Below are 27,165 nucleotides of genomic sequence, written 5' to 3' on the forward strand. Positions count from 1 at the left end.
TACATGGAGGGCAACGAAGGACTTCTACTCCTTCCACATCCATGCCTGCCCCTTTTTTTCCTTGAAGTGCTGGGGACCAAACCCAGGGCTTCGTGCATGCCAGGGGAGTGTTATATCACTGAGCTACACCCCCAGCCCCACTGTTGTTGTTCTATAGCCTTTCATTTCTTCCAACATGTCTTTATTGTCACCTCTGGGCCTTTGAATATGCTGTTCCCTTTGTCTGGAACACTCTTTTCCTCAAACACAGTTTTCTACCTGTCCTACTTCCTCACTTGACTAATTTCCAACTTGTTTTTTCAGGTCTTGATTCAGAATCATTGGATCGTGTTGATACCCATTTCCTGTCTTTTCATCTCCCATAGCACTTAATCATTCATGCACTTACTCAGCAATTATTTATTGGGACTGGGGTTTGAACCCAGGGAAGCTTTACCACAGAACTCCATTGCCAGTCAGGGCCTCACTAAATTACTGAGGCTAGCCTCTAGACCTTGAGTTGCTGGGATTACAGGTGTAGGCCACTGTGCCTGGATCAATATGCAGTTTTCTGTGACTACTTAGAATGATGTTGTCAATTCATGTTGTAGCATGCATTGGTATGCTATTTATTTTTATGGCTGAACAATTCCATTGTGTGGATATACCACACTTGGTTGAGTTGCTTATTAGTTGATGGACATTATTTGAAAGAGTCAAAAAGTTATTTCCGCCTTTTGACTCTTTCAAATAATGCTGCAGTGAATATTCCTGTACAAACTTGTTTCTTATGTATGTATGTTCTCTTGGAAGAATACCAAAGAGTGAAACTGCTAGGTCATATAGTAATTATTTTTTTAATTGCTTTTATTTTTTAAATACATGACAGCGGAATGCATCACAATTCTTATTACACATATAGAACACAATTTTTCATATTTCTGCTTGTATACAAAGTATGTTCACACTAATATGTCTTCATATTTTGGATAATGATGTCCATCACATTCCAACATCATTGTTAACCCCCTGTCCCCTCCATTCCCCTCCCACCCTCTGCCCTATGTAGAGTTCCTCTATTCTTCCCATGTTTCCTCTCCCTACCCCTCTATGAGTTAGTCACCTTATATCAGAGAAAACATTTGCCATTTGTTTTTTTGGGGATTGGCTAACTTCATTTAGCATTATCTTCTCCAACAACATCCATTTATCTGCAAATGCCATGATTTTATTCTCTTTTATTGCTGAGTAATATTCCATTGTGTATATATGCCACTTTTTAAAAATCCATTCATCTACTGAAGGGCATCTAGGTGGTTCCACAGTTTAGCTATTGTGAATTGTGCTGCTATAAACGTTGATGTGACTGTGTCCCTGTAATATGCTGTTTTTAAGTCCTTTGGGTATAGACTGAGGAGAGGGATAGCTGGGTCAAATGGTGATCCCATTGTAAGTTTTCCAAGGAATCTCCGTACTGCTTTCCATATTGGCTGCACCAATTTTCAGACCCACCAACAATGTATGAGTGTACCTTTTCCCCACATCCTTGCCAACACTTATTGTTGTTTGTCTTCATAATGGCTGCCATTCTGACTGGAGTGAGATGGTATCTTAGAGTAGTTTTGATTTGCATTTCTCTAATTACTAGAGATGATGAACATTTTTTCATGTATTTGTTGATTGATTGAATATCCTCTTCTGAGAAGTGTCTGTTCATGTCCTTGGTTCATTTATTGATTGGGTTTTGTTGATCATACAATAATTCTATGTTTAATCTTTTTTGAGGAACTGCCAGGCTGTTTTCTAAGCTGCTGCGGTGGTACAAGGGTTCTGATCTCTCCACTTCTCTTTGACATTTGTTATTGTTTTTCTCTTTGATTATAGTTGTCCAAGTAGGTGCAAAATAGTTCTTCTGAAGTTCTGTGACAGCAGGGATTCCATCTGTCTTGTTCAATTATATCCAGAGTCTAGTACAGTGCTGGCACTCAGATACTAAATATTTTGTTAATCACATTCAAAAAGTTTTGTATGAATAAGTAAATCAAAAGCGACTTGGACAGTTACAATGCTTATTGTGCATTTATCTCCCAAGTGGGGGCCTATTTGCTAGGGAAGTAGAATCTAATTTTTTGAACTGAACTAAACCTATTCCTGATGCTATAGTCTTTCTTCTGTGACAAAACTGGGTTAAATGTAGGCTTTCTTGCTTTTCTTCAGATCACTCATTTGGATTTCAAATGTGCATAAACTCCTCATTTAGACACTTGCAGGTAACTTCTTGGATATTGGCTTATTTTGCTTCTTCTTACTTTTATTCCTTATGGGAAACTTTCAACTTTTTTATACAGAGCTCTTTGCTCACCCTCAGGCACTCCTTGCTTACAAATGTCATCTTCTTGTTGCTTTCCAGGCTGGTCACACTGGAACAATCAATACCTATTTCTTATGTTTTCTTTTAATATTTTTCCTGTTTGGGTTCCCTGGTTTGGAAGTATCTGGAGGCTTTTAAGAGGCAGGAAGTCAGTTAGGCAGGCACGAGTGATGCTCAGAGCTAGCATTTAGCACTAGAAAAACAGCTGTTCAAAGAATGAATGAATAAATGTTGTCTATGTGAGAAATACAGCAACTGAGATGGAAAGGTGATTCTCTATTGCAAAAGGCAGATTTGGTCAACAAATAGTTATCAATACTGACTGTGTCCTTACTTTGTGGCATGTGTCAAAATACATGGTAAATAAAGCAGGGGTCTGGCTTGGACAAAAATCACTCCTAGCTGCATGATTTCTATTTCCCTATCTATATCTTCTCACTCTTTATCCTACACCTGTACATTTTGAGAATTACCTTTTAGCTAAGAGATCGTCTCATTTGTCTCGGCCCCAAAGTTCTGATCTTAGTGTGCAAAGCCACCCCTGGGTCCCGATTCACTAGTGCCCCAGGTACTCTTGCACCTTCAAACAGCTCACTCTCTTGCACAGATGCTAAGCCCTGACATCGGGGTCCTCGGATCAGAACCTCCGAAAGAATGGACGGCACGTCCACCAGAGGGTGCTGTGGGGGCAGATTTGTGCGGGAGGGGAGCTCGACCCGCGACCCTCGGAGTCAGGTAGGCGTACAGGCTAATTTTCTTTCTTCCCGGCGTTTCCTTCCCATCGCCTAAAACCCTGGCCGCCCCTCCTCCACTCGTGGTTCCCTCGGAATAATCAGCCGCTCTCGGGGACTCCTGGAGAGCTGGCTTCGGAACCACGTCCTGCTACCGCCGCCGACGCCCCGCGGCGCAGGCCACGCGGTCCCCGGCCGGCCCGGGCGGCGGGTGGGTGGGGATCGCGGGGACGTCGGCGGCCCGGGCGCCGCGGGCGCGGCGAAGGGGTTAAAGCGGCGGGCGGGGGGGGGAGGGGGCGCGGGCCGCGCCTGCGCTCTGCCGCCCTCCATTGTCTGCACGGCGGCGAGGTGCGCCGGCAAGCGCTGCCCGGGACCGAGCGGGGCGGCGCGGCTGGCAGGGCCGGCGGCGGCCAGGGCGAGAGCGCGACGCGACGCGACGCGACCGCCGCTTCCCGAGCTCCGCCTGGCCGCCCAGCGCCGCAGCCCGCCCGAGGCCTGGAGGGGTCCGGGCCGCCGTCCATGGTCGCCGCGTCCTGAGGCGGGGGACGCGTCCGGCGCCCCCAGCCCTCCTCCGCCTGCTGCTGTGGGGCGGGCGGCCTCCTCCGGCGCCTCCCTGCGCCCGCCCGCCGCCTCCCTCCCTCCTTCCCTGCGGCTCCCCTGGCTTTCGGAGCCCGGGGGCGGCCTGTGGCGCGCGGAGCCCGCGCCGGACTGCGCCTCTTTGGACCTTGAGGGGAAACATGCGTTTGGCTTGGATCGTTTTAAATTCTTAGTTTGGGGTCCCCGCCCGCCCGCCTCTTCCGCCCCGCGATTTTTCTGCTTTTTGCTCTTTTGTTTTTTTGGCTTTTTCCTTTTCTTCCTCCGGTCTCCTTTTTGACTCCCTCCCCCTTTATGCTCGCCCAGCCCTCCCCCCGCTGCTGAGAAGTGGGGGAGGGTCTCGGCCTCCAGGTTCCCGCCCCACCGAGGCCCGGGCGAGCATGGGGGGCAAGCAGAGCACGGCGGCCCGCTCCAGGGGCCCCTTCCCGGGGGTCTCCACCGATGACAGCGCTGTGCCCCCGCCGGGAGGGGCTCCCCACTTTGGGCACTACCGGACGGGCGGCGGGGCTATGGGGTTGCGCAGCCGCTCGGTCAGCTCGGTGGCGGGCATGGGCATGGACCCCAGCACGGCCGGGGGGGTGCCCTTTGGCCTCTACACCCCTGCCTCCCGGGGGACCGGCGACTCCGAGAGAGCGCCCGGCGGCGGAGGGTCCGCGTCCGACTCCACCTATGCCCACGGCAATGGTTACCAGGAGACGGGCGGCGGTCACCATAGAGACGGGATGCTGTACCTGGGCTCCCGAGCCTCGCTGGCGGATGCTCTACCTCTGCACATCGCACCCAGGTGGTTCAGCTCGCACAGTGGTGAGTACGCGGGTGGTAGAGGCCTTGGAGGGTGGGGTATAGGGAGGGCGCGCCAGGGCACCCCAGACCTTGTCGCGCGTGCTGAGGTTTGGGTATGGAGCGCACTCCTGCATGTGTCCGCCTTTCCTTTGGTTCTCCATACCAGAGGATGAATGGGATACCTCCCGTCTAGAAAGGAGGCTTTCTGTGAGGCTGCCAAGCCCGGCGTGTTTGAACTCCCGGAGTGTGTTCACTTGTGGAAGGCAAAGTGGAACCTGCCCATTGACGTCTCATTTGTTGGCATCACCATCCTCAGGGAAGAGGTTTTGTCTGGCTCACAGCAAGTCAGCCTTGGTGCTTGCTTTCTGCCACTGCAGCATTGTGCTAGAGTGGGGGATAGATTTGACCCGTGTCTCCTAAACAAAGAATGTGAAAAGAATTAAAACTGGGGGCAAGTGGTGCTTGCATTAGTGCTCTCAACCATGTTGTTAGAGGGGGGTGCCCAATTTTGTCACCCTACTGGTGATACGTTTGAACTGCTTAAAATGGAGCAGGCAGTTGGCATAGACAGGTGTGGCCTGCTGTGTGGAGGGCCTCCTTCCCTGGCTTTGCAGGACCAGGGCTCTGGTCACTAGTGCTGCATGCAGTAGGCTTGGCTAAACGACTTTCACAACCCTCCATCTTTTTTCTTTTTCTTCTGCTCCATATGAAGTGCTCAATCTTCCAGTGAATCTGCATCTTTTTTGACCCAGAGCCAGGCAAGGTGGGATATTATTGCCCGGGTGTTAGCACATGACCTGGGAAGAGGAAGGTTCAAAGAATCTGGATGAATTCATTTGTGAACTTCTGGTGGCAGGCCACTGAAAGGCTGGGGGGGGGGGGCGATTTCCCTGGTTCTGGCCTGCAGGGCAGACAAGGCCTGGTAGGTGCTTCTGGAGGAAAACAGGTCTGTCTGCTTGGCTACTTGAAAAAGCCAGGTCAGGCTTCTAGAAAATTGGTCAAGAGGGATGTGGGGCTGCTGAGCTAATTGGCAAGGTGAGTGAAGAAGTTACACATTCTGACTCCTTTGGGTTAGTTGAGAAAATTGAGGTATTTTGGAGGAGGAAGATTCCTGTCCTTAGGGTATTTACTTAGTAATAGGTAATTCTCTATTACTTCATAGAGAATTTAATCTATTGGATCACTGTTGTAGCTATTTGGAATTAGGGTAGACTCTTTGGATCTCTTTCTCTTTCCTGCAAAGTTAGTGATCTATGTTTCTTTCTTTGTCAATTACATGAGTTTTAATTTGTGAAATAATTTTGGAGAGACCTAGTGGGTAATTTAGGTAACACTTGGAAATAGCTTTTGAGTTGCTGTTAAAAATGGTGTTTTAATCCCAGAACAGATCTCAATATCATTGGCGCTTCTCTGACCTGCAGAAACTATCAGGAATGAGATGCAAGGCAAGTCTGCCTTTGGCACTTTCAGTCACTTGATCAGCTTTAGGCATCTTGAAATTAATAATCTTTCTTATGCAGTTTAGTCCTGAAAGAGTCAACTATATTTGTGAAATGATTGTATTTAAAGTTTTTTTTAAAGAATTGTCACTTATTTCTGGTTTTCAAGTGAAAAGCATTGTAAATAGGTCCTAAAACCACAGAATTTCATGTGTAGTAAAACAAATGTATTATAAAAGCTTATTTGAATGAGGAAGAAAGTTCTCTTTTTGGTAACATTTCTTAAGTCTGTCTCTTACTAGAAATTTCTTTATCCTTATTTCACTACCAGCTTCCATGCTAGAGTTATGAGCTTACAACTGGACTTCCAAAACTTCACACTCCTTATCTTAATTTTGTTTTAATTCAGTTGTGATGAGGATAGGGAGAGCCAGTGAACTGTGGGGGTACAGGAAAAGTTGGAGCATATTGATCTTTTAAGAGAGGCTGTCTCTAAAGTGTGCAAGGGAGGCTGCTGTTAATATTCTGGATAGTACATTCTTTTCTATATAGGCTCATACTGTTCTTTTGCAAGACATTGAGCATACCTGGCCTCACCTGCTTAAGCCAGCATTGCCCTGCATTTCACCCCAAAATGCCTCTACAAGTTCTTAAATACCCTTTTGGTATGAGATGAGCCCTCATGTGCGTTGATGATTCTGTCTCCTATTGTGAACAGACCACAGGATTTTCTGGGACGTCCCTTCTCTCTCTTGTTCATTGCTGCAAGAAACGAATCTCATTTCTACTTTGGAGCCTTTGAGTCAGTCTGAGAAGCTTTCTGTCTTGCATGGTAAGGCTCAGAGTCAGGATTCCACGCACAGTCAAGTAGAGGCCTAGAAGCTGCTTCTGTACTACTGCTGCTTGTGTTTTCAAGGTGCTTTGGGACTCTTCGTGCCACAGGAAGCAATGATTAGTGAAACAAGTAAAAACCGTGGACATTGTTGATTTGGGAAGTAGAATGCTAAGAGCTTCTAGTCCCAGCTCCTTTGGGTTGCTGTGACCTTGGACAAGACATATCTTTTTCTAGCCTCATCTTTGTTATTTAAAAATAGATGTGGCAATCCTCATTGGTGGCAGCCTATAAAGGTTGTTCCCAAAATCCCATGAGAGGGTATACTGCAGTCACGTTTGTCTTCTGGAAACCTTGGCTTCCCCATGCTGTGACCCTCACACATGTTGCCTAAGCTGGGAATGCTTTTCCTTCTATTTTTCACATGGGTGACCACTTGTGGACCCTTCAGAGCTCAACCGAAATTTCACCTTGGACCACTGTTAAAAACTGGCCCTTCATGTGTGTGTTCCAGTCACTCACTGTTATCTTAACACACTTTAGTAGTATTTAAACTCTAAGCTTCATGAGAGCAGAACTGTGTCTCTTGATCATTGCTGTAACTTAGCTCTTGCCTGGCACAAGTATTCACTGATTGAATGAATTTGAGTGGTCATGTCCATCATCTCATTTAGCCATCACTATAACTGTGAAGTAAGGCTATTCCCTCCTTCCCCATTTACAGGTGAGGAAACAGGTGAAGGAATCTGCACAGGGTCAGACAGCTCGTAGCAGAGCTAGTACTGCAGTGCAGATCTGGTGGTGCCAGAACCTAGGCTCTTAACCCTCACTCTATGGCCTCTCATCTATAAACATAAGGAAGCAGGGTGGTGCCCTAGAATCTGCTTTGGCTGGTGAGTGTGAGGGTTGGGTTCACTTCTGTTGGACTGCTAATTATAACTGCCTGACCTGTGACATTGGACAGGTGAGTCATTTAGCCTCAGAGTCATCACTTCTTCATCTGTAAAATTGAGTGGATGCCTGTCCCCGCTTATCTTGCAGAGTCATCTGGAGGGTCTTGTGAAATAACGTACACGAAAGCCAAAGGAGCCAGTCATGGTGGCACACACCTGTAATCCCAGCTATTTAGAAGGCTGAGGCAGGAAGATCACAAGTTTTTTTTTTTTTTTTAATATTTATTTGTTAGTTTTTTGGGTGGACACAATATCTTTATTTGTTTATGTGGTGCTGAGGATCAAACCCAGTGCCCCACACATGCTGGGCGAGCGCTCTACCTCTGAGCCACAACCCCAGCCCAAGGAAGATCACAAAATTAAAGCCAGCCTTCTCAACTTTCACCAGTCTCAAAATAAAAAATAAAAGGGCTGGGGGTGTAGTTCAGTGGTACTGTACCCTTGGGTTCAATTCTCAGTATCACCAAAAAAAGAAAAAAAGAAAGAAAAAAACAAAAAGCCAAAGGACATATAAATGGCAAGAAGTGGTGTTCTAGTGGGGACACTTCTAAGGTTTTCTGCCTTCTCTAATCTCCTAGAACTTGAAGAGCAGAGAGGCTTACAACTGTGGGAATGTAGTCCTCAAGTGGAAGCTAGTGGAAGCTAGTCTGACCTAAATTGTAGCTCTTCATTGCAGTGAATGCCACTGAGGAGAACTGCCTTGGAGAAGCAGTGAGGGTCCCTTCCTTTCACCATTAACATGTCAGTTTTGCTCTAAGGTGGTGCTGCAACTCTTGGTTGTCTGGGTGTTACCCTGGTCATTCATTAGTAGCCACTTTTATCTCAGGGAATGGGTTTCCAGATGTGGGGAGAAGATGTGGAGGGTCCACCATGTTGGAAGACTTAGCTGAGGGTTTCACTCTGACTTCTTAGAGTGAATGTGTATACACATGCACATTTAGAAAAATCCAGACTGTTCTCTATTGTCATCAAGCCATCAATTGGGTCTGAGATTAGGTGACGTCATAATCTCTGAACATGCTAGCAGGGTACCTCCTGGGTTCTGATTTGCTGGCACACTAAGGTACTCAAGTGATTTAATTCTCTCTGTTCTTAAATAATGAGGGAGAGTTGCCAACTCCATTGGAGTGGATCAGAAATCCTCTTTGTGTCTCGCCATAGGTATGCTAGAGGTAATGGACCTTTACATGGATTCTAAAGAAGGAAACGTATCCTGTGGTCTCTACAGAGCATGATGCAGCCCTTGCTCTGCCTGCAAATAAATGTTCCATTATTAATGAATTTTTTTTTTTGGTAAGAATTTTTAGTTTTTTGTACAGTGGGGACTTATTTTCTATTAGATAGAAAAAGTTTCATGAGGCAAAAATAACTTCTTTAGGGTCATAATTTACTATTCCTCTTGAGGTGCAAGCAACAATGGTTCAATTCTTTAAAAAGTGTTTGTTTAACAGGATGGGTACCTTTTGACATTAGACAAAGACCCACCCCAAATATGTCACAAGGAATGCTCTGAGTCAGGTCACTCTTAACCAAAGAAAGAGTTCTAGTTCCTTTTGGTAGAAGGAACATGCTTCATATTTTACAAGTGTAATATTCAACCCAGGTGATTTTGGCACTGAAATTTTAGTATATCTAATTGTAAAACTAAACTAAACTTGGGATAGTTTCAAAACCTCTCAAGAATTCAGATTAACATGGAAAAAATTTTGTAAGGAAGTGCTGATGACTTATCGCATATTAGTCCTACTCCTAACCCTTAAGTGGGATTTTTTTTGTTTTTGTTTTGTTTTTTGGTACCAGGGATTGAATCAGGGGCATGTATCAATTGAGCCACATCCCCAGCCCTTTTTTATTTTTTATTTTGAGACAGAGTCTCACTAGGTTGCTTATAGACTATGTTGCTGAGGCTAGCTTTGAACCTGTGATCCTCCTGCATCAGTCTCCTGAGCTGCTGGGATAACAGATGTGCACTTCCACCCCTGGCTAAGTAGTGGTGTTTTTAATAGTAGTGATTCACTGAAGTTGCATTATTAGAACCTGAAAGGGAACTCAAATCTAAATCCAGAACCCACAGTCTTTTTATAATGACAGATATGTAAATTTCGATGTTTCTTTTCCAAGCTTTGCCATGGCCCATGGTTCTTAGCATCTTACTCTGAGTATAAGCTTGATTATGAGAAGGGACTTGTCAGAGAACCAGCTATTTTCACTTCTGAGTGTATGTTCTGGTAAGGTCGTGGGTTTATCTTTGATCCAGTGGTTGGGTTCCTGTCTTTGATTTCCTGAATGGACAAGGGTTGACTGGTGGGTTGGTGAAGACCAAGCTTCAAGTGTGGAGCAAATAATAAAGCAACTGGGATAGTTTCTGGACTGAGGGGACTGTTTACCTTGAGATCTGCCTCACATTGTTAGTCTTGGGATCATATTTCATCTGTGGGGAGGCAAGAAGAAGAGAGAATTCACTGGATCCTCATGAACTCCAAGTTAGGGGAGGTGTGATCAGAATTTATACTGCATTCTGTGTCTATAACAAGAAGGAGACAGATACAGACAAGAACTCTCCTGATTTCTGTGAGTAGTGCCCAAGGTTTCTTAAACTTTGCTGTGTTCAGTGTTCTCTAGGAACTAAGTATCAGCACAGATGACAAGAATTCAGTAGAGCTGAGGAGAAATCCCAGAAACTGATTTTGAAGCAAAGATTCTGAAAGTCAAAAACTGAAACTCAACTCTATCATGGATTTGGTTTTTCTCTTCCAAACCAGAGGAAAAAATTGTGAATACATTATTATTATTATTATTATTATTATTATTATTATTATTATTAGTGATAGGGATTGAACCCAGGGGTGCTTAACCACTGAGCTACATCCCTTGTCCTTTTTATTTTTTATTTTGTGATAGGGTCTCTCTAAATTCTGAGGATGGCCTCAACTTGGGAAGTTACTGATTTGGCCTCCTAAGTTGCTGGGATTATATGTGTGCACCCCTGATTAGCATCACTTTTGATATTACTAAACTAGTAAGGTATTTCTGAAGCAAAATTCAAATAATTTTCCCTGTAGCTCATAAGGGGTGATTTCAACCAGTAAGAACATATTGTCTCTCTCCTCTCCCTCTCTTTTGGTACTAGAGATTGGACTCAGGGCCTTGAGCATGCTAGGCAAGCACTCTACCACTGAGTGAACATCTCCAGCCCACATTCTTGATTTTTTTTTTTTTTTTGGATGGTTTTTCTTTTATATGGAACTAAGCATGTCTCTCCTACATAGAGGCCTAAGCCAGTCTGCCAAATTGAGAATTGAAGTTGCTCCAGGCAGGAGGTAATTGTGGCAATGTCTCCTTTTCTTCTGTGTTTGTCTTTCCCCTGATTTTTTTAAACCAAGGCCCAGCTGCCATTGACTACTTGTGCTACTCAAGGGCTTACTGAACTATGTCCTCTCATACAGACCAGCCAGGTAGCTAGACAAGTCAAGAACTTAGCATGTATCTGGACTTGAAAGTGGGTAGAATACCTATTTTCCCTTTTCTCTCACTGACCCAAAACATTAAACTTTTTTTCCTGCCTGTGTAGAAATCTATTGAGCTAAGACATTCATTTATTCCATTGATATTTATTGAGCGCCTGCAGTATGCTAGAACCTATTGTAGGTGCTGGATGCATATATTTATGATAGAGATGATTGACATTACTGTTTTTTCCAAGAATCTTTGCTTAAGAGTCTGATTCAGCTTGTTGATTTTAACTTCTTTATCAGTTCATCTGTTGAGTAGACAAATCCAGGTATTTGTGAGGCTGCCGCAAGGATTTATTTCTTTTCTACTCTTCAGTCATACAATTCATTTTTTCCCTAAGCCCTATTTCTGGACTGGGACAGGTGATCTTTTCTTCTTGGCTCTAGTCAAGTGCCTATAAAAAATTCCTCATATGTCCCCATATAAGACATCTCTGTCTTCTCAATGAGAATATCAAAAGAAGAACTCTTTTTCAAACTCTTCATGTTCATCCTTTGACTTCAGTATCTTCGTCATCCCAGAGCTCCTTTTCTTTCTGGTCATTGAACACTGTTTTCTCGAAGCATGATTCACTACATTTTAAACGTGTCTTTGTAAAATTTTATCCCAAGCCACAAAATACCCATAAGGAAATTTCTCCTTGGTCTTTTTTTTAAATATTTTTTTTAGTTGTAATTGGACACAATATCTTTATTTTATTTATTTATTTTTATGTGTATTTTATTTTATTTTTATTTATTTATTTTATGTGGTGCTGAGGATCGAACCCAGCACCTTGCATATGCTAGGTGAGCGCTCTACCACTGAGCCACAACCCAGTCTCTTTTCTTGGTCTTTTAAGTATAGGTCTCTGAATTCTACGATATTAACAATTCCATATCAGTCTTCCTCCTCCTTCAATTATTTTTTATTGTGGTAAATATACATGTAACAATTTTTTTTTTATCTTAACCATTTTTTAAGTATACAGTTAAGTAAAACTCTACCACATGAAAGTAGGATCATACAGAACCCAGGAATTCTGATTTTATTTTGGGACAGGGTCTCCCTAAGTTGCCTAGTCTGGCCTCGAATTTATGATCCTCCTGCCTCAGCCTCCTGAGTTGCTGGGATTATTGGCATATACCATCATGCTCAGCTTCTGGTTTTTTTATTTTTATTTTTGATAGTAGCCATCCTAATGGATGATGTAGTCTCTGGTAGTTTTGATCTGCATTTCCATAGTGATTATTGATGTTGAGCATCATTTTTGTCTCTTAATTAGTATATCATCTCTGGAGAAATATCTGTTCATGACCTTTGCCCATTTTTTTAATCAATTTTTTTTCTTCTGTTGTTTTTAGTGTTTTTTTAAAAAATAATTTGTTAAAGCCTTTTTTATAATAGCCAACACTAGTGACTATAATGTTATTCCCTCAGAATAATTAATAGATTTATGTTATATTTTTGTGTACTTTTTACCGAGAATGAATAATTTAAAAGACTCAATGTAAGAGACTCTGGTTCTGCAGGACAGAACAGACTGGTGAGCCTGTCATAGTGAATGGCTCCAGTAGCATGACCATAGGTGATGCCTTAATTTATGGAGGATGATTTCTGGGAAAGTCTCACCTTGTATCTAGGCACATGTGTTTGGTCATCTTGGTCTGGGAGAACTAGATCTATCATGACATGGCTCCAGCCTTCCTGTTGGTAAGACCTTTAGCCCTCTAAAAAGTATGGTTAAGTTGTACTTCACAAGAGTTGTTCTGAGCAGGACATGATAATGCATGCCTATAAGCCCAGCTACTTGGGAGGCTGAGATGGGAGAATCGAAAGTTTGAGGCTGGCCTGGGCAACTTAATGAGACCCTATCTCAAAATAAAAAGAACTGGAGATAGAGCCAGTGGTAGAACATGCATGAAACCCTGTACCCTCCAAAAAATTTAAAAACTTTTCTGAAATCAATCATTTCTATACTGTACTGTACATTATTTTTTTAAAAATCAAAGTTTGTTAGCATGGTAGAGAAATCTGAAGTTACTCAGTCAATCTGGGACAGAACTAGAAGAACCCAAAATCCTAGGCCCCAGCCAACTTGGTCATTTTGCCTACATTTCTCAGCTCTTGAAGATTTTTTTGTTTATTTCCATCATAGAACTTTTTCCCTGCTGAGAAGGTATCTTTCTTTAGAGAGGGCTGTTAGGATTCTTTTATGTGTTGTCTATGTAAGGACTCTGGGAATCCTGCAAGTATTTGAGGATTTGTTAGGTTGGAATTCCAACCTATAATATTGTTTTATTCCATTTGAATTTACACCCTGAATGGTATAACACCACTTAAGTTAGTTTTCTAAGAAACTTTCTTAGAATACTGTTCACTACTATAATAAGCATCCTCAAATACCTGTGTGCACCATAGGTTATTAGATTCTCTCAACTGTTCAGATGTGGCTGAAACATTCATACCACTGCAGCCAGTTGCCCTGGAGAGCTGTAGGGTGACTCTTTAAGACCTGTAATGATGGCTGGCTTGCAAGCTACTGCTTTCCATCTTAATATCTAACAAGTCCAGTCATGTTGCCTGTGTTTAATCCCTTCATTTCCTCCCTCCTTTCTAAAACCTAAAGGCCAAATGCAACACAAAAGGATAAATGAGTCTAAATGTCTCCAATATTTTGATGTATGGGAATCTCCCATGAAGTGACAGACCTTTGAGAAATAGTATTATGAGCTGTTCTGTTTTGCTGTGGCTTTGGAAAACCTTTGGATTCTTCTACTGAAATTTGTTTGGAAAAAAAAAAAATCTTTTTAATGAAACAGTGTGAGTCACAAAGCAGCCACCCCTTCTCATAATAGCATTTCTCACCAGGGGAATTTTTGGTAACTGTTGGGGGAGGGATTTGAGTAGGTTGTGGATGATACATCTCTTGGTGGAATATAACCAGAGGCTGCCATATCAGAACTCTGGTGCTTTCCATGCTGACACCAAGCCCTGAATTCAAAGTGCAGGACAGCATAACAGAAAAGAGAAGCCTGTCTCAGTGAATGGCTGCAGTAGCATGAACAAAGAGATTGGAGTTTCAACATTTCAAAATCAGCTCATTACAACCCCATTGCAGTGTAAAAGGATCATGAAACGAAGGTCTTGGGTCAGAGGGCCAGAAGCCATTTACAGGCAGAACATCAACTCTCTGGGTTATGGGATGGACCTAGTAATGCCAATTTAAAGGTCGTGAGTAATTTCTTTCCTTTGCTATCTGTGCCTCCTAGTTCCGTATTTACAGCATGCCACTTGGTATACTGACCATGGCACCACACAAGAGTGAATTCAGGGCTGGGGTTGTGGCTCAGTGGTAGAGCGCTTGCCTAGCATGCATGAGACACTAGGTTTGATTCTAAGCACTGCATACAAATAAATAAAATAAAGGTCCATCGACAACTTAACAACAACAACAAAAAAAGAGTGGATTCATACAAACTTTGCTCCTAAGATTTTATTTCTGAAGTACACAGAATGGCACCCAAAAACAGGAAAAAGTATCACCTGGTCAGCCTCCTTATGGGATGATGAAAAAGAAATACAATTCCAGAGATATTGAGTTAGAAAAGCCAGGATTATATCAATATCCAAATCACATACCCTACACCTTTCTGCCAACCTGTTAACTGTTGCCAACTTCATTGATTTACAGTTCTTCTCATTTCTGAACCATTATTTTATGTAAGCTGCAGACACAGGAAGGTCTGAAAGGTTATTAGAACCCTTTAAGGTTCAGAAAATCATGGCTATCTCCTGTGTTTTCCTGGCTTTGTACTTTTTTTCAAAGCCTAATACCAGTTCCAAGTCCCCAGAGCTCAGTGAAGGGGAAACAGGAAGTCAGTGTTGGATGCATAAGAGCCAGCAATAACTAATAGAGAAAAGGGCACAAGCTTAGCCCTGGCACTGAGAGCAGAAATCTGGGCCCTGAGGGTGCCAAGCCTGTAGAATTATAGATGAATATTCCACAGTGGGCTTTACCAATCTCCTCATCAAGGAAAAAGCAGTAGAAGCCTAAGTTTAGGGTAGAAGAATTTTTCTTAGGTTATGTAAGGAAAGCTCAACTCTTTTATATGATGGCATCTTTACTAAGTGTCTTTTGCCCAAGGAGTTCGGAACACTTAGAGAAATTGTAGAAATTACTTACCTATCTCTATTTCATGGAGGGCCTGTGGGCTGTGTCTTATCATGGGATACAGCCTGGAGCCTAACCCTTCCTTTTCCTGTCCACTTTTAATAAAGAACTCTATGAAGTTTTAGTCTCGTGACTGCTGAATGGAAAAGTCACTGGGGTTTGTGCTGTTTCAATTTTGGTTTTACGTACTCATTTTAGGAACTTAGATAGTGGTGGTGTGACTCTGAATAGGAACTCTTTGGTGTCTTGGAATGTTTTCCCCAAAATGAACTATTTCAGGAGTTCAAAGGAGATAATGTACTTACCTACCTAGCAGATTAGTAACTAAAACACGACAGATACAATGGGTATACTCTGCCTTACTTCCATTTTCTCCATACCACTTCAAAGTAATGCCACCCTGACTCTAGTGCTTATCCTACTATTTTTTTTGATGCATGTGTTTGTCCAAAATACTATTTTTTTACCCATTTAATTAAATTTTTTTTGTAGTTGAGACACAGTGCTACGCCTCTGAGCTATAGCCCTAACCCCCCATTTAATTTAAAAAAAAATTTTTTTTGTACTAGTGATTGAACTCAGGGACATTCAACCACTGAGCCCTAGCCCCAGCCCTATTTTGTATTTTATTTAGAGACAGGGTCTCACTTAGTTGCTTTAGCACCTTTCTGTTGCTGTAGCTGGCTTTGAACTTGTGACCCTCCTGCCTCAGCCTCCCAAGCTGCTGGGACTACAGGTGTACACCACCACACCTGGCCCCATTTAATTTTTTTTAATATAATTTTTTTTTTTTTTTAGTTGTAGGTGGACACAGTAGCTTTATTTTTATGTGGTGCTGAGAATCAAACCCAGTGCCTCACCCATGCCAGGCAAGTGCTTTATCACTGAGCCATAGCTACAGCACCCCCATTTAATTTTACATAACCTTTATGTAAACTATCATCATGACTCTGTCCTTCCACATCTATTTATCTATATGTACCACAAAACAGATTTGAGATGTAGAAATCCACTTTACTTATTGCTATACTACATTGATTTTTTTTTTTTTAAATATTTTTTAGGGGCTGGGGTTGTGGCTCAGCAGTAGAGCAATCGCCTTACATGTGTGAGACACCTGGGTTCGATCCTCAACACCACATAAAAATAAATAAGTGAAATAAAGGTATTGTGTCCAATTATAACTGAAAAATAAATATTTAAAAAATATTTTTTAGTTGCCAAGGGATTTTCCACTTTTATTTGTTTGTTTATATGTGGTGCTGAGGATTGAACCCAGGACCTCACTCATGTTGGGCAAATGCTTTACCACTGAACCACAATCCCAGTCCTGTACAGTCCTATACCACATTGATTTTTGCTGCTATGCTCTGTTATGTGAATTTACCACAAATATTCTAGTGTTCCATTCTCTTATCAATTGAGATTAAAGTTGTTTTCAGTTGCTTTGAGAATGTTTTTTCTTATTTTTTTTACATATTTGAAAGTGGAGGGTGTTGTTTTTTGTGTGTTTGCAGTAGTGGGAATCGAACCTAGGAGAACTCCACCACTGAGCTACATTCCCAGACCTTTTTAGTTTTTAATTTGAGACAAGGTTTCACCTAGTTGCTGAGGACAGCTTGGAACTTGTGATCCTCCTGCCTCAAGCTCCTGGGTCACTAGGATTACAGACATGTGACACTTTGCCCAGCTTCCCCAGCTCTTAATTAAATATTGCCCAATAGATAGTCAGTGTGCTTGTACCAATTTATACTCCCAAAATAACATGTTTTCCTTGTTTCCTTATTTTGCCAAGATTTGATATTGTTGTACCTTAATTTTTGGCAAGCTCTGGTGGAAGTGAATGGTATATCATTGTGCTTTTTATTTATGTTTTTAATAAAATATGTTTTTACATAATTAGTCTATTAATATTATATGTTTAATCATGTTTCATCTTCTGTGTCGTGCTCATTCATGTCTCTTACCCATGTTTATGTTGTGTGGTCCTTCCTTTTCTCAGGTTTGTATGATTTTGTGTTTTGTTTTGTTTTGTTTCTGAAGAGTAATTCTTTGTTTTCATATGTAATGGAAAAGTATCTTCTTGTTTGTGGTTTATTTCTATTTGTGATTTCCAAATGGTTAACTCATTTTAATATGATGGACTAGTTAAGTGTTTTCTATTATGGCTTGTTCATTTTGTATGTTAAATATTTTCCCCCTGAGGTCATAATGATAGCATACTATATTTTCTTCTAAAGTTTTGGAGTTTTGCCTTTCATGTTTAAATCCTAATTCTTGGAGAGTTAAGTTTGTGTTTTGGTACTGAGTATTAAGCCCTTAACCAGTGAGCCACTTCCCCAGCTATTTTTTTTTTTTTTTTTTAGAGACAGGGTCTTGCTAAATTGCTTACTTGTTAAGTTGATAAAAGTGCTGAGGGTAGCCTTGAACTTGCACTCCTCCTGCCTCAGCCTCCCAAGCCACTGGGATTACAGCATACCACACCTGGCTTAGAAAATTGAGTTTTTTGCGGGGGTTAAGATGTGGGAAGGGTTTTTTTTCCTGCCTTTGTATGAATAGCCAGCTCTTCTATCAATCTGTGAGGAATAGTAGTCTTTTTATACTGATTGGCAGAGCCACTTCTATCTTGCGTTGTTTCTTTCTAGATTTATTTGTTGTGGGTGTTTTGTTCTGTTACATTAGTTAATCTAGCTTTGTACTAATACTTTCTTAATTACTAAAGTTTTATAGTAGGTTCTGCTGTTTGAAAGGGCATATCCTTTTACGTTATTTGATTCTTTTTTGAAACTGTTTGTTAAATGAAACTTTATAGGGGACAAATAAAGGAATCCAGGTAAGATCAATAAAATGAAGTACAAAGTACCAGGATCTGCTCGGTTTATAGTTGATATTCTCTCTTAATGACAGGACATCTGGCAAACCCACCCTAATGGGCAGTTTCACATTTTTTCCTCTGCTATATTGCACAAACAATAACATTTCCCTGTGTCTTTGTGTTGTAAATAGCCGAATAAACAGTTCTGTATGATACAGACAACAATAAAAACTACAAAAACTGCTTTTTTATTTTTGGCACTTGACACTTCCAGATAAATTTTAGAATTAACTTTGTTAACTTACGTGAAGAGAAAAAACTGTTAGAATATTTATTGGATATTTATATTTATTCAGTGTAATTTATTCAATTATGTTGAATTTATCAATTATAAAATTGAATCTACCCATGAAGCTGATGGGAGAGAATTTACAGATACAAATGTAGACTTTTTTTTACATTTTTAAAATTTTGAAATAATTTGACTTACAGAAAAGTTGTAGAAGTTGTAGAAGCCGGGTGCAGTGGTACATGCCCACTTGGGAGGCTGAGGCAGAAGGCTCAAAAGTTCAAGGCTAGCCTGGGCAACTTAGTGAGACCCTGTCTTAAAATAAAATATAAAAGGGTCTGGGGATGTAGCTCAGTGGTTAAGCACCCCTTGGTTCATCCTCAGTACTAAGGGAAAATAATAAAGTATAAAGTTGCAAAATTTATACAAATAAATATTGCATATATATTGCCTAGAATCCTCAGATGTTACCAGAAAAACAAATAGTTGACATCCATAAATTCTTAACTCTTCAAAGCAGCTTAAGGTCTTTAAGATTTCTTTTTGAGGTGAGGAAGCAGGCAATAGTGGGGATTGAGCCTGGGACACTCTACCACTGATCCACAGGCCCAGCCCCTTTTTATATTTTGAGACAGAGTCTTGCTAAATTGTTGAGGCAGGCCTTACCCTTAAGATCCTCCTGCCTTAGCCTCCTGAGTATCTGCCACTGTGCCTGACAGTTTAAGTGCTTCATAAATGAAACTTCTCAAGTTTGAGAAATTTCCATTAGTATGTGCCTGGGAATGGGAGAACTATATGGTCTTTTTTTTTTTTTTTTTTTAAGAGAGAGGAGAGAGAGAGAGAGAGAATTTTTTTTTTTAATATTTATTTTTTAGTTTTTCGGCAGGCACAACATCTTTGTTTGTATGTGGTGCTGAGGATCGAACCCGGGCCGCACGCATGCCAGGCGAGCGCACTACCGCTTGAGCCACATCCCTAGCCCCACTATATGATCTTAAAAGTGACATGGGGTCCAAAAGGGTGGCTAGGCCTACCTAATACTGAAATCTACTTAAATCAAAGTTGTTCTGTATCCTTACATGAACTAAATGAAGTAACTTCACCACTAGCCTCTGCTCCCCAAGGTTTGTGCTGTGATACAATCTGTTGAAAGAGGGGCATCTTGGCTTCCATTGAGTGTCTTCTCAGATAGCTGTAGGCAGAAAGATTCAGATCAAGTCTTGCTTTAGAATGGCATGAGAGTGGCTTCTGGAACTTCTGCTCAGTTGAGCCAGACTTCCCTTCCTGGGAGAAATCAGATACTCTCCTCTGGACAGGCAATGTAGATAGTGGTTAAAGTTTGCTGTCTTGATGCCAGACTGCCTGAGTATGAATCCCCCCGTGTTGCTGATTTTTAGTTTTGGCTTTGTTTTTGTTTGCTTGTGATGTGCTGGGGCTCAGAGACTGGCCATAGTGGGAAGCTTTTACCACCCCTAGACTACTAAAGGTCAAGGGAGGAAGCTGTTTTCAAACTTGACAAGAACTGTAGCCCTGGGAAATGTGTCTCACAGGACTGTGGACTTACATGGAAGAATGACATCACTGCCAAACCCTGCCACAGAGGGAGCCAGGTAATAAACACCCCAACCCCTCTGTCATCTTGTCCTCCAATCTCCTGCTGGTGCTTCTCATTAGCCAAACCTAACAGAAGTTTAGGAAGCAGGAAACCTTGTCCAGACTTGTTAGCCTCATGGTGACGCAGCCGGGTAGAAAGTGATATTGAGCAAAATGGAGTATCTGTACTTTGAAGACTTGGTAGAAGGTATGTAAATCCTCCTATAACACTATTTGGGCCCAGGACTTTTTTTTTTTTTTTTTTTTTTTTTTGAATGAGTTGGTTTTTTATCTAATGATTTAAGGGTTTTGTTGTTGTTTGTTTGTTTGTTTTTTAAATATTATTTTTTAATTGTAGTGGGACACAATATCTTTATTTTATTTATTTTTATGTGGTGCCAAGGATTGAACCCAGGCCCTCGCACATGCTATGTGAGTGCTGTACCGCTGAGCCACAACCCCAGCCCCTTAATGATTTAAGTTTTAATGTCACTGGTCTATTCAGGTTTTCTTTTTTCTTTTGTAGTACTGGGCATGGAACCCAGGGCCTCATGAATGCTAGGCAAGCACTCCACCCCTGAGCTACTGCCAGTTTCTATAATGCATATATTTCAAGTCACCTCTTTGTCGGTCTTTATATCATGTTCCATTTTCATTCCTAATGTTGTTTGTGTGTGTGTGTGTGTGTGTGTGTGTGTCTGTCTGTCTGTCTGTCTGTCTGTATATTGATTGATCAATCTTGCCCCAGAGGTCTGTTTTATTAATTTGTTTTTCAAAGGACTAGATTTTTATTTTATTATCTTTTTTCTCTGTTTCATTGCTTATTTTATCTTTCCTTCTACTTTCCTTGGCCTTGCTTAGTTGTTTTTCTGAGTTCTGGGATTGAACCCTTTGCTGACTGATTTTCAGTCTTCTTTTCTAAAAGAGGCACTTAAAGCGCTAGAATTTCCCTTTGAGTACTTCTTTGTCAGGATCCCATGAATTATGATCTATAGTATTCTCCCTATCATTAAGCCCTGGGTATGTTCTAGTTTCTGTTTTATCATTTATTCTTTGATTGATGAGTATTTACAATTGTGTTTTTAAAAGTTTTTAGTTTTTCAAGTTGGCCTTAATTGAATTATAATGGCAGAATACTCTGTATGATATTAATTGGTATTTGATTATTTGATTTATGGCATCATGCTACATAGCCAGTTTTCATAAATGTTTCATTTGGTCTTGAAAAGGTATGTTTTTTGTTTTGTTGTGCTGTTGGGGGTTGAAGCCATCGTGTTATATGTGTTAGGCAAACCCTGTACCTCTGAAGAATCTGAGAAGGTTGTATTCTAAATGTTGGGTGGAGTTTTGATTCTGTGTGCCCTCAGATCAAGCTTATCAGTCGTGCTGTTCAAATTACTAAATTTTGGTGTTTTTGTTGTAGTATGATTCCTAAGAGAACTATGTTAAACTGTGAATTTGTCAACACCTCTAATTTTGTCAAAATTTTTTGCATGTAATTTGAAGGTCCCCTAAGTGAATAGTTTTTTAGAATTGTTTCTGTCTTCCTGGAGAATTGTTTTTGTAGACAGCATATTTATCCCTAATAGTGCTCTTTCCCTTGGTCTATTTTGATTGGTATTAATGCATGCACGTATTCTCTCTCTCTCTTTTTCATATTTTTCAGTTGCCAATGGACCTTTATTTTATTTATTTATATGTGGTGCTGAGACTCAAACCCAGTACCTCACATATGCTAGGCAAATGCTCTACCACAGAGCCACAACCCCAGCCCCAATGCTGACTCTCTTTTTGTTAATATTTGCCTCATGTAACTTTTCTTGTCCCTTTACTTTCAGTCTCTGGTCCTACTGTCTTAGGTGTGTCTCTTGTAGATGACATGTATTGTTTTTTTCCTGCCTAATCTAAGACTATATTTTAATTGGCAAATTTAATTTATATTTAAAAGTATTATTATTACAGTAATATAATTTTAATATTTAATATTGTACTATATATCATTATTTACTATCTTTTCAAATATATCATTATTTAATACCTTACTTTGTGCTATTCACCATATGTTTTGATGTTTGCATCTTTCTTCCTTTCCTGTCTTCTATTAGATATTTTGAGTTTTCTTTATCTCATACTTCTATCCATGCCTCTTTCTACTCCTCTCCATCTGGAAATTTTCAGTTCTTCTAGAGGCTCCTCTTGAATTTTTGGCCTGCATACTTAAGTGAAATCATTACCTCTTCTCTTCCCAAATAAGAACCCACAGTTCGTCTTTCACATTGCTATGGTTCTGTGTTATAATTCTACTTGTTTTCATACCCTAGAATTAGTTGTTGCTAGTCTTAATATGATAATGATGATGTCTGCTTGTTTAGATTCACCCACCTGCTTACCCCTTCCTCTGCCTACTACTTCTTTCATCATACTTCTTTCTTCTGAGCTATGTTCCCATTGCTAGAGGTAGGCTATAATTTGTTTTTCAGTTTACTAGTGCTAAACTCTTTTTGCTTGCCTAAACATGTTTTTATTTGTCATAAGTGTTGGATAATTTAACTGGATATAAAAATCTGCATTTGTAGTTATTTTCCCCCCCAGCAATTAGACAGTGTTATTCTGTTTCATTATCTTCTAGCTTCTAATGTTGCAGTTGGGCAATCTGCTTCTCTTAGAGCTAATCATTTTTATTCTTTTAGCTGCTTTCTTATCTTCTGTTTGTTCACGGTGTTCTGCAAATTTACTGTCCAGTGTTCCTGATTTGATTTACTTTTCTATATCCTGCTTGCTATTTGTCCTTGAATATGAGATTCATGTCTTTCAAAGCATCTAAGAAATTCTCATCCAATTATCTCTTCAGATTTTACTGTTTTTTTTATTCTCTTTCATTTTTCCTTTTGGAAATACTAGATATATGCTTCATGTTTCTGAAACTTTCATATTTCCAATTCTTCATGCTGCACTCTGGATAATTTCTTATCTATACCTTTAAATGCACTAATTCTTACTTCACATACTTTTAACCTCTGCACAACAACATTTTAAATTCCTTGGAATAATTTAGTTGGCTGTTTACTTATTGCCTTTAATTGTATAAAAAATGAGCAAATCACCTTGCTTGTGTTTTTCTTGTTTTCCTTTTTGGGAAAGTAAGCAGGGTTTAGCTAGCTGCTTTCTGTTAATGGTCTTTTTCTGCTCAAAAATTGCTTGAAGACTTATCATGGGCATCATACTGTTGAACAAACAAGCACTAGGAACAGGGAGGCAGGAAGCTGGAATCCAGCATCATTTTGTGCTCCACTCCCAAAGGAAGAGCAGTTCCTGAGTCATGCAGGGAAACCTTTCAGCATTGTACCTCTGGGGGCTCACAGCTGTGGCAGGGATCTGTTTCTATAGCAACAGAAGGCTTAACTCTTCCTCTGAACTCTGAATATGCAGAGGGAAGTGACATAAAAAAATTTTTAGAGTGTTCCACATTATAGGCAGGCTGGATTCATATTCATTCTTGTTCTGGACTGTACTGTCCAATACAGTAGCCACTAGCCTCAAATGGTTATTTATATTTCAATTAATTAAGTTAATGAAAATTTAAAACTTCATTTCCAAGTACACTAGCTGCATTTTTAGGGCTTAGTGCCTTCAAATAGTGAGTACTGTAACTGGACAGCACACATAAAGAACATTTATTTCCATCATTGTAGAAAGTTCTATGAACCATGCTATTCAAAGTCTTCCAGAGTATTCTCACAGTAGACACAATTGGTTGTAATTTCAGAAAATGATTCAAGTGAATCTGTTGGCATCTAGAACCTAGAAGGCCCTCTTTAGACTTATGGCCATTCTGTACTATCTCTGTGTGGGAAGAATTCAAGAGGGAGGGTTACATTCTGAGAATGATTTGTGGATCATTGGTGATCCCAAACCTACTCATCTGACCTGTAAACTTGGTATCATGGGAAGAGGGGAAATCAGATAAATAAAAAGATAAATCATCCCCTGCTGTTAAAATAAGTTTTGAGGAAAATGGAGAAATTTCTGCTTAGGTGTTTTGTTTTGTTTTTAATTTTGTGCAACAGAAGTTAAACTGAAAATGGGAAAGAGGGGTTTGTGAGGTGAAAAGAAAACTAGCCCAAGATCTTATCACCTAAAATTTGACTCAGGTTGGAAATTCCTTGTAATGAAATCACCTTTTCCCTCCATCCCCTTACATTGCCATCTTATTCTCCTTTGAATTACTGTATAGTTGTATAGTTCAAAAGAAAAGAGCTACTCCCTCCCCACTTCAGATATATTGGGATTTCAATGACTGGACTACAGATAGACTAAGGTTATGACTAAGGTATGACTGTTGGTCATACCAGCCCTGGCCCCAACAGGTAACATGGAGAGGGAGGATCCACTGATTCCTACTTTTTTGGGTTTCTTTTTGTTTGTTCATTTGCAGTACTAGAGATTGAACACAGGGCAGTCTACGACTGAACTTCATTCCCAGCCCTTTAATATTTTATTTTGAAACAGGGTATCCCTAAGTTGCCCATGCTGACCTTGAATACCTTAACCAACAGGTATGTGCAACTGCACCCAAATCAGTCCTGCTTTTTTTATTTTTGTTTTTGTTCTGCTTAAGCAGACATTGCTAAAACTTACTTCATTCTTTATTATGGAGCTCTACGGGGAGTTAGAATCTGCCTCAATACAGTACTCCCGGTGCCTACAGTCCATACACACTGATGGACTTGGCATGTGAAACTTGTTTACTGTCCTTTGCTAGGAATTTGGAGCTTGGAGTTTACTATTCAGAGAAAAGAGATGGTTGCTGATTGCAGTGGCTTTTATGAGCCAAATGTATTAGATGAGAAAGTTAAAAAAAAAAAAAAAAGTTTATCATGAATGTTTGTGTTCCATGACAGAGTAGGTACCAGAATTAAAAGTTCAGTTGAAGATGAAGGTAAGAAGTAAGAAGTAATCCTAGTGACTCAAGAAGCTGGTCAGGAGGATCACATGTTTAAGGCCAGCTGAGTGAGAATCAGTCTCAAAACAAAGTTTAAAAAGGACTGGGATATAGCTCAGTGGTAGATCGTTTGTATAGCATGCATGAGGCCTGAGGTCAACTCCCAGTGCTGAGGAAAAAAAGTATTTTTAGGGGGAAAGATAAAGGGATTGTGTTGGAAAGAGTTTAGTACTTAGTTCATTCCAATGATTTTTGTAGGGCTGGCATAGGTGACTTGGAGTTAACTTTCTGAAAGAAATTAATCTGAAAGAAAAAAGATAGTTTGTAAATTGATAGGGGGGCAGTTTAGAAAAAATTCAGAAACCAAATTTGTAGAAGGAAGAAGTCATAAAAGAGGAGGGAGGGCTGGGGAATGTGGCTCAGCGGTAGCATGCTCACCTGGCGTGCACGGGGTGCTGGGTTCGATCCTCAGCACCACATAAAAATAAAAATAAAGATATTGTGTCCACCAAAAACTGAAAAATAAATATTAAAAAAAATTCTCTTTCTTACAAAAAAAAAAAAAAAAGAGAGAGAGAAGGGAAAAACCCGCCCTAGAAAGGATGAACTAGTAGGTGCTCTGTAGAAACAAAAGTTAAATACCTTTGTGATTTCTGTATTGGTATTTTTTCACTTGGTTTTGTTTTTTAAGCAATCTGAAAGCAAGGTTTCTTTCCAATTTTTTCCTGTTCACAAAAGTACTAAGAATATTCACTGTAAAACTTACAAACATTAATGAAGAAAGTAGAATCTCCTTTTTCTCCCCTCCATGATCCCTTTGGCATGTATTTCTCCAGATGTTTGCTCTGTGGATGAATGTCTGTAGCAAATAGTGGAAAGCATATTATGCTTCTTCTTTCACAACTTTTTTTTTTTTTAATGGCCTCATCATTGTTCTATGTCCTTCTGTGTGTGTGTGTGTATTTTGTTTTATTCTCATCTCTGTTACAATTTCTGAAACTTGTTCTACTTGGAAGTTGCACCAATTTACAGCATATACTTTTTCTATCATCCCCTAGTCGTGTTCCCTGTTTGGATAAAGCCATGATAAAACCCTTTTTCTTTTTTGCTAGGGAGTCAGTATCTACCATGTCCATAAATTATAAGACTACCATAGGGAAAGATCACATGGCACTTTCTGTAAATTTAATTTGTTCTTAGGGAACAATTAAGTTATAAGCTAGAAAGATCCCAAAGCTTGGCCCCAAGTACAGGGAACACTTTGTAAATGAATAACACCAAGTCGTGGGATTCATAGGAAACCTTTTCTCCCATCTCTAGTTCTGAAGCAATCCACGTGTCTGACTTGTTCTAGAGTTCCATTTTGCTTTTGTAGTGGGATGATTGCTTCTGCCAATGGCTAGGCCAGTGCCTAAAATTCTTTTTATCTTTGGTCCACAATCTGAGCAAATTTAAAGAAAATTCTGGGCAGCGTGGAGCCAAAGGGGGACATTGCAAGCAGCCAGTCCTGGTTCCAACTCAGCCAGGTGCTTTGACTTGCTGGGGTGCTATAGATGGACATTGTCCATTGGGCAGTGGTGGTGCCTGTAGCAGTCTGCTGGGGCTGGAATGTCTTGAGCTCACAGAGGTATCTTGTGTGGTGACCCATCTGTCAGTTTCATGATCTGCCACCTGAGGAGCAGTCAGGTGGCAGACCAGCAAGTGTCCTGATTTTCCTCCCTTCTCTAATAACTTTGGAGTAATAAAGTGGCCAAAAATCAAGTATCTTAGAGTTATAAAAGAACTCTGATCTGTGACTAAATGGTCACGTGAAATATTCCTAAATAAGAAAAAGTACCCTTTTCTAAGGTTTGATTTTTTTTTTTTTTTTTTTTTTTTAAGATGTTGCTTTTTAAATATGTTTTAAAGACTTGTGACTGAGGCCAACTGTAAGGGCAAGAGTAACAGTACTGGCCTGGAACCTGGAAATAGAGTTTAGAATGGATTTGCACCCATTAGCTAACAGCAAAGTCATTATAGAGTTCTGGTAAACCGAAGGCCCTTTTGGATGACATGTGTCTTTCTCTCACTTCCCCAGAAAGTAGTAAAGCAGGAACAGATTAAGAAAAGTACTTGGAAAAATTCTGTAATGATTTGAGCCTCAGCCAGGCTTAATACTTGAATGTTTGAACTCATTCC

General features: G+C 40.6%; 1 protein-coding gene across 3 annotated transcripts in view; it reads left to right on the plus strand.

The window, feature by feature from the left end:
- Window positions 1-3,442: 3,442 nt before the first annotated feature.
- The window catches only part of Znrf1 (zinc and ring finger 1), a 103,390-nt gene continuing 79,667 nt past the window's right edge, over window positions 3,443-27,165 (plus strand). For 2 of the 3 annotated variants that reach the window (XM_076838551.1, XM_076838552.1), the window contains exon 1: window positions 3,444-4,479. In XM_076838551.1, the coding sequence (XP_076694666.1) occupies window positions 4,056-4,479 (424 nt within the window). In that variant the 5' untranslated portion in view covers window positions 3,444-4,055. Of the gene's footprint in view, window positions 4,480-27,165 lie in introns of all 3 variants that reach the window. The other variant, XM_076838553.1, reaches the window with a different exon arrangement.

Source organism: Callospermophilus lateralis, chromosome 18, assembly GCF_048772815.1.
Source record: "Callospermophilus lateralis isolate mCalLat2 chromosome 18, mCalLat2.hap1, whole genome shotgun sequence".
NCBI classification, from domain to species: domain Eukaryota; kingdom Metazoa; phylum Chordata; class Mammalia; order Rodentia; family Sciuridae; genus Callospermophilus; species Callospermophilus lateralis.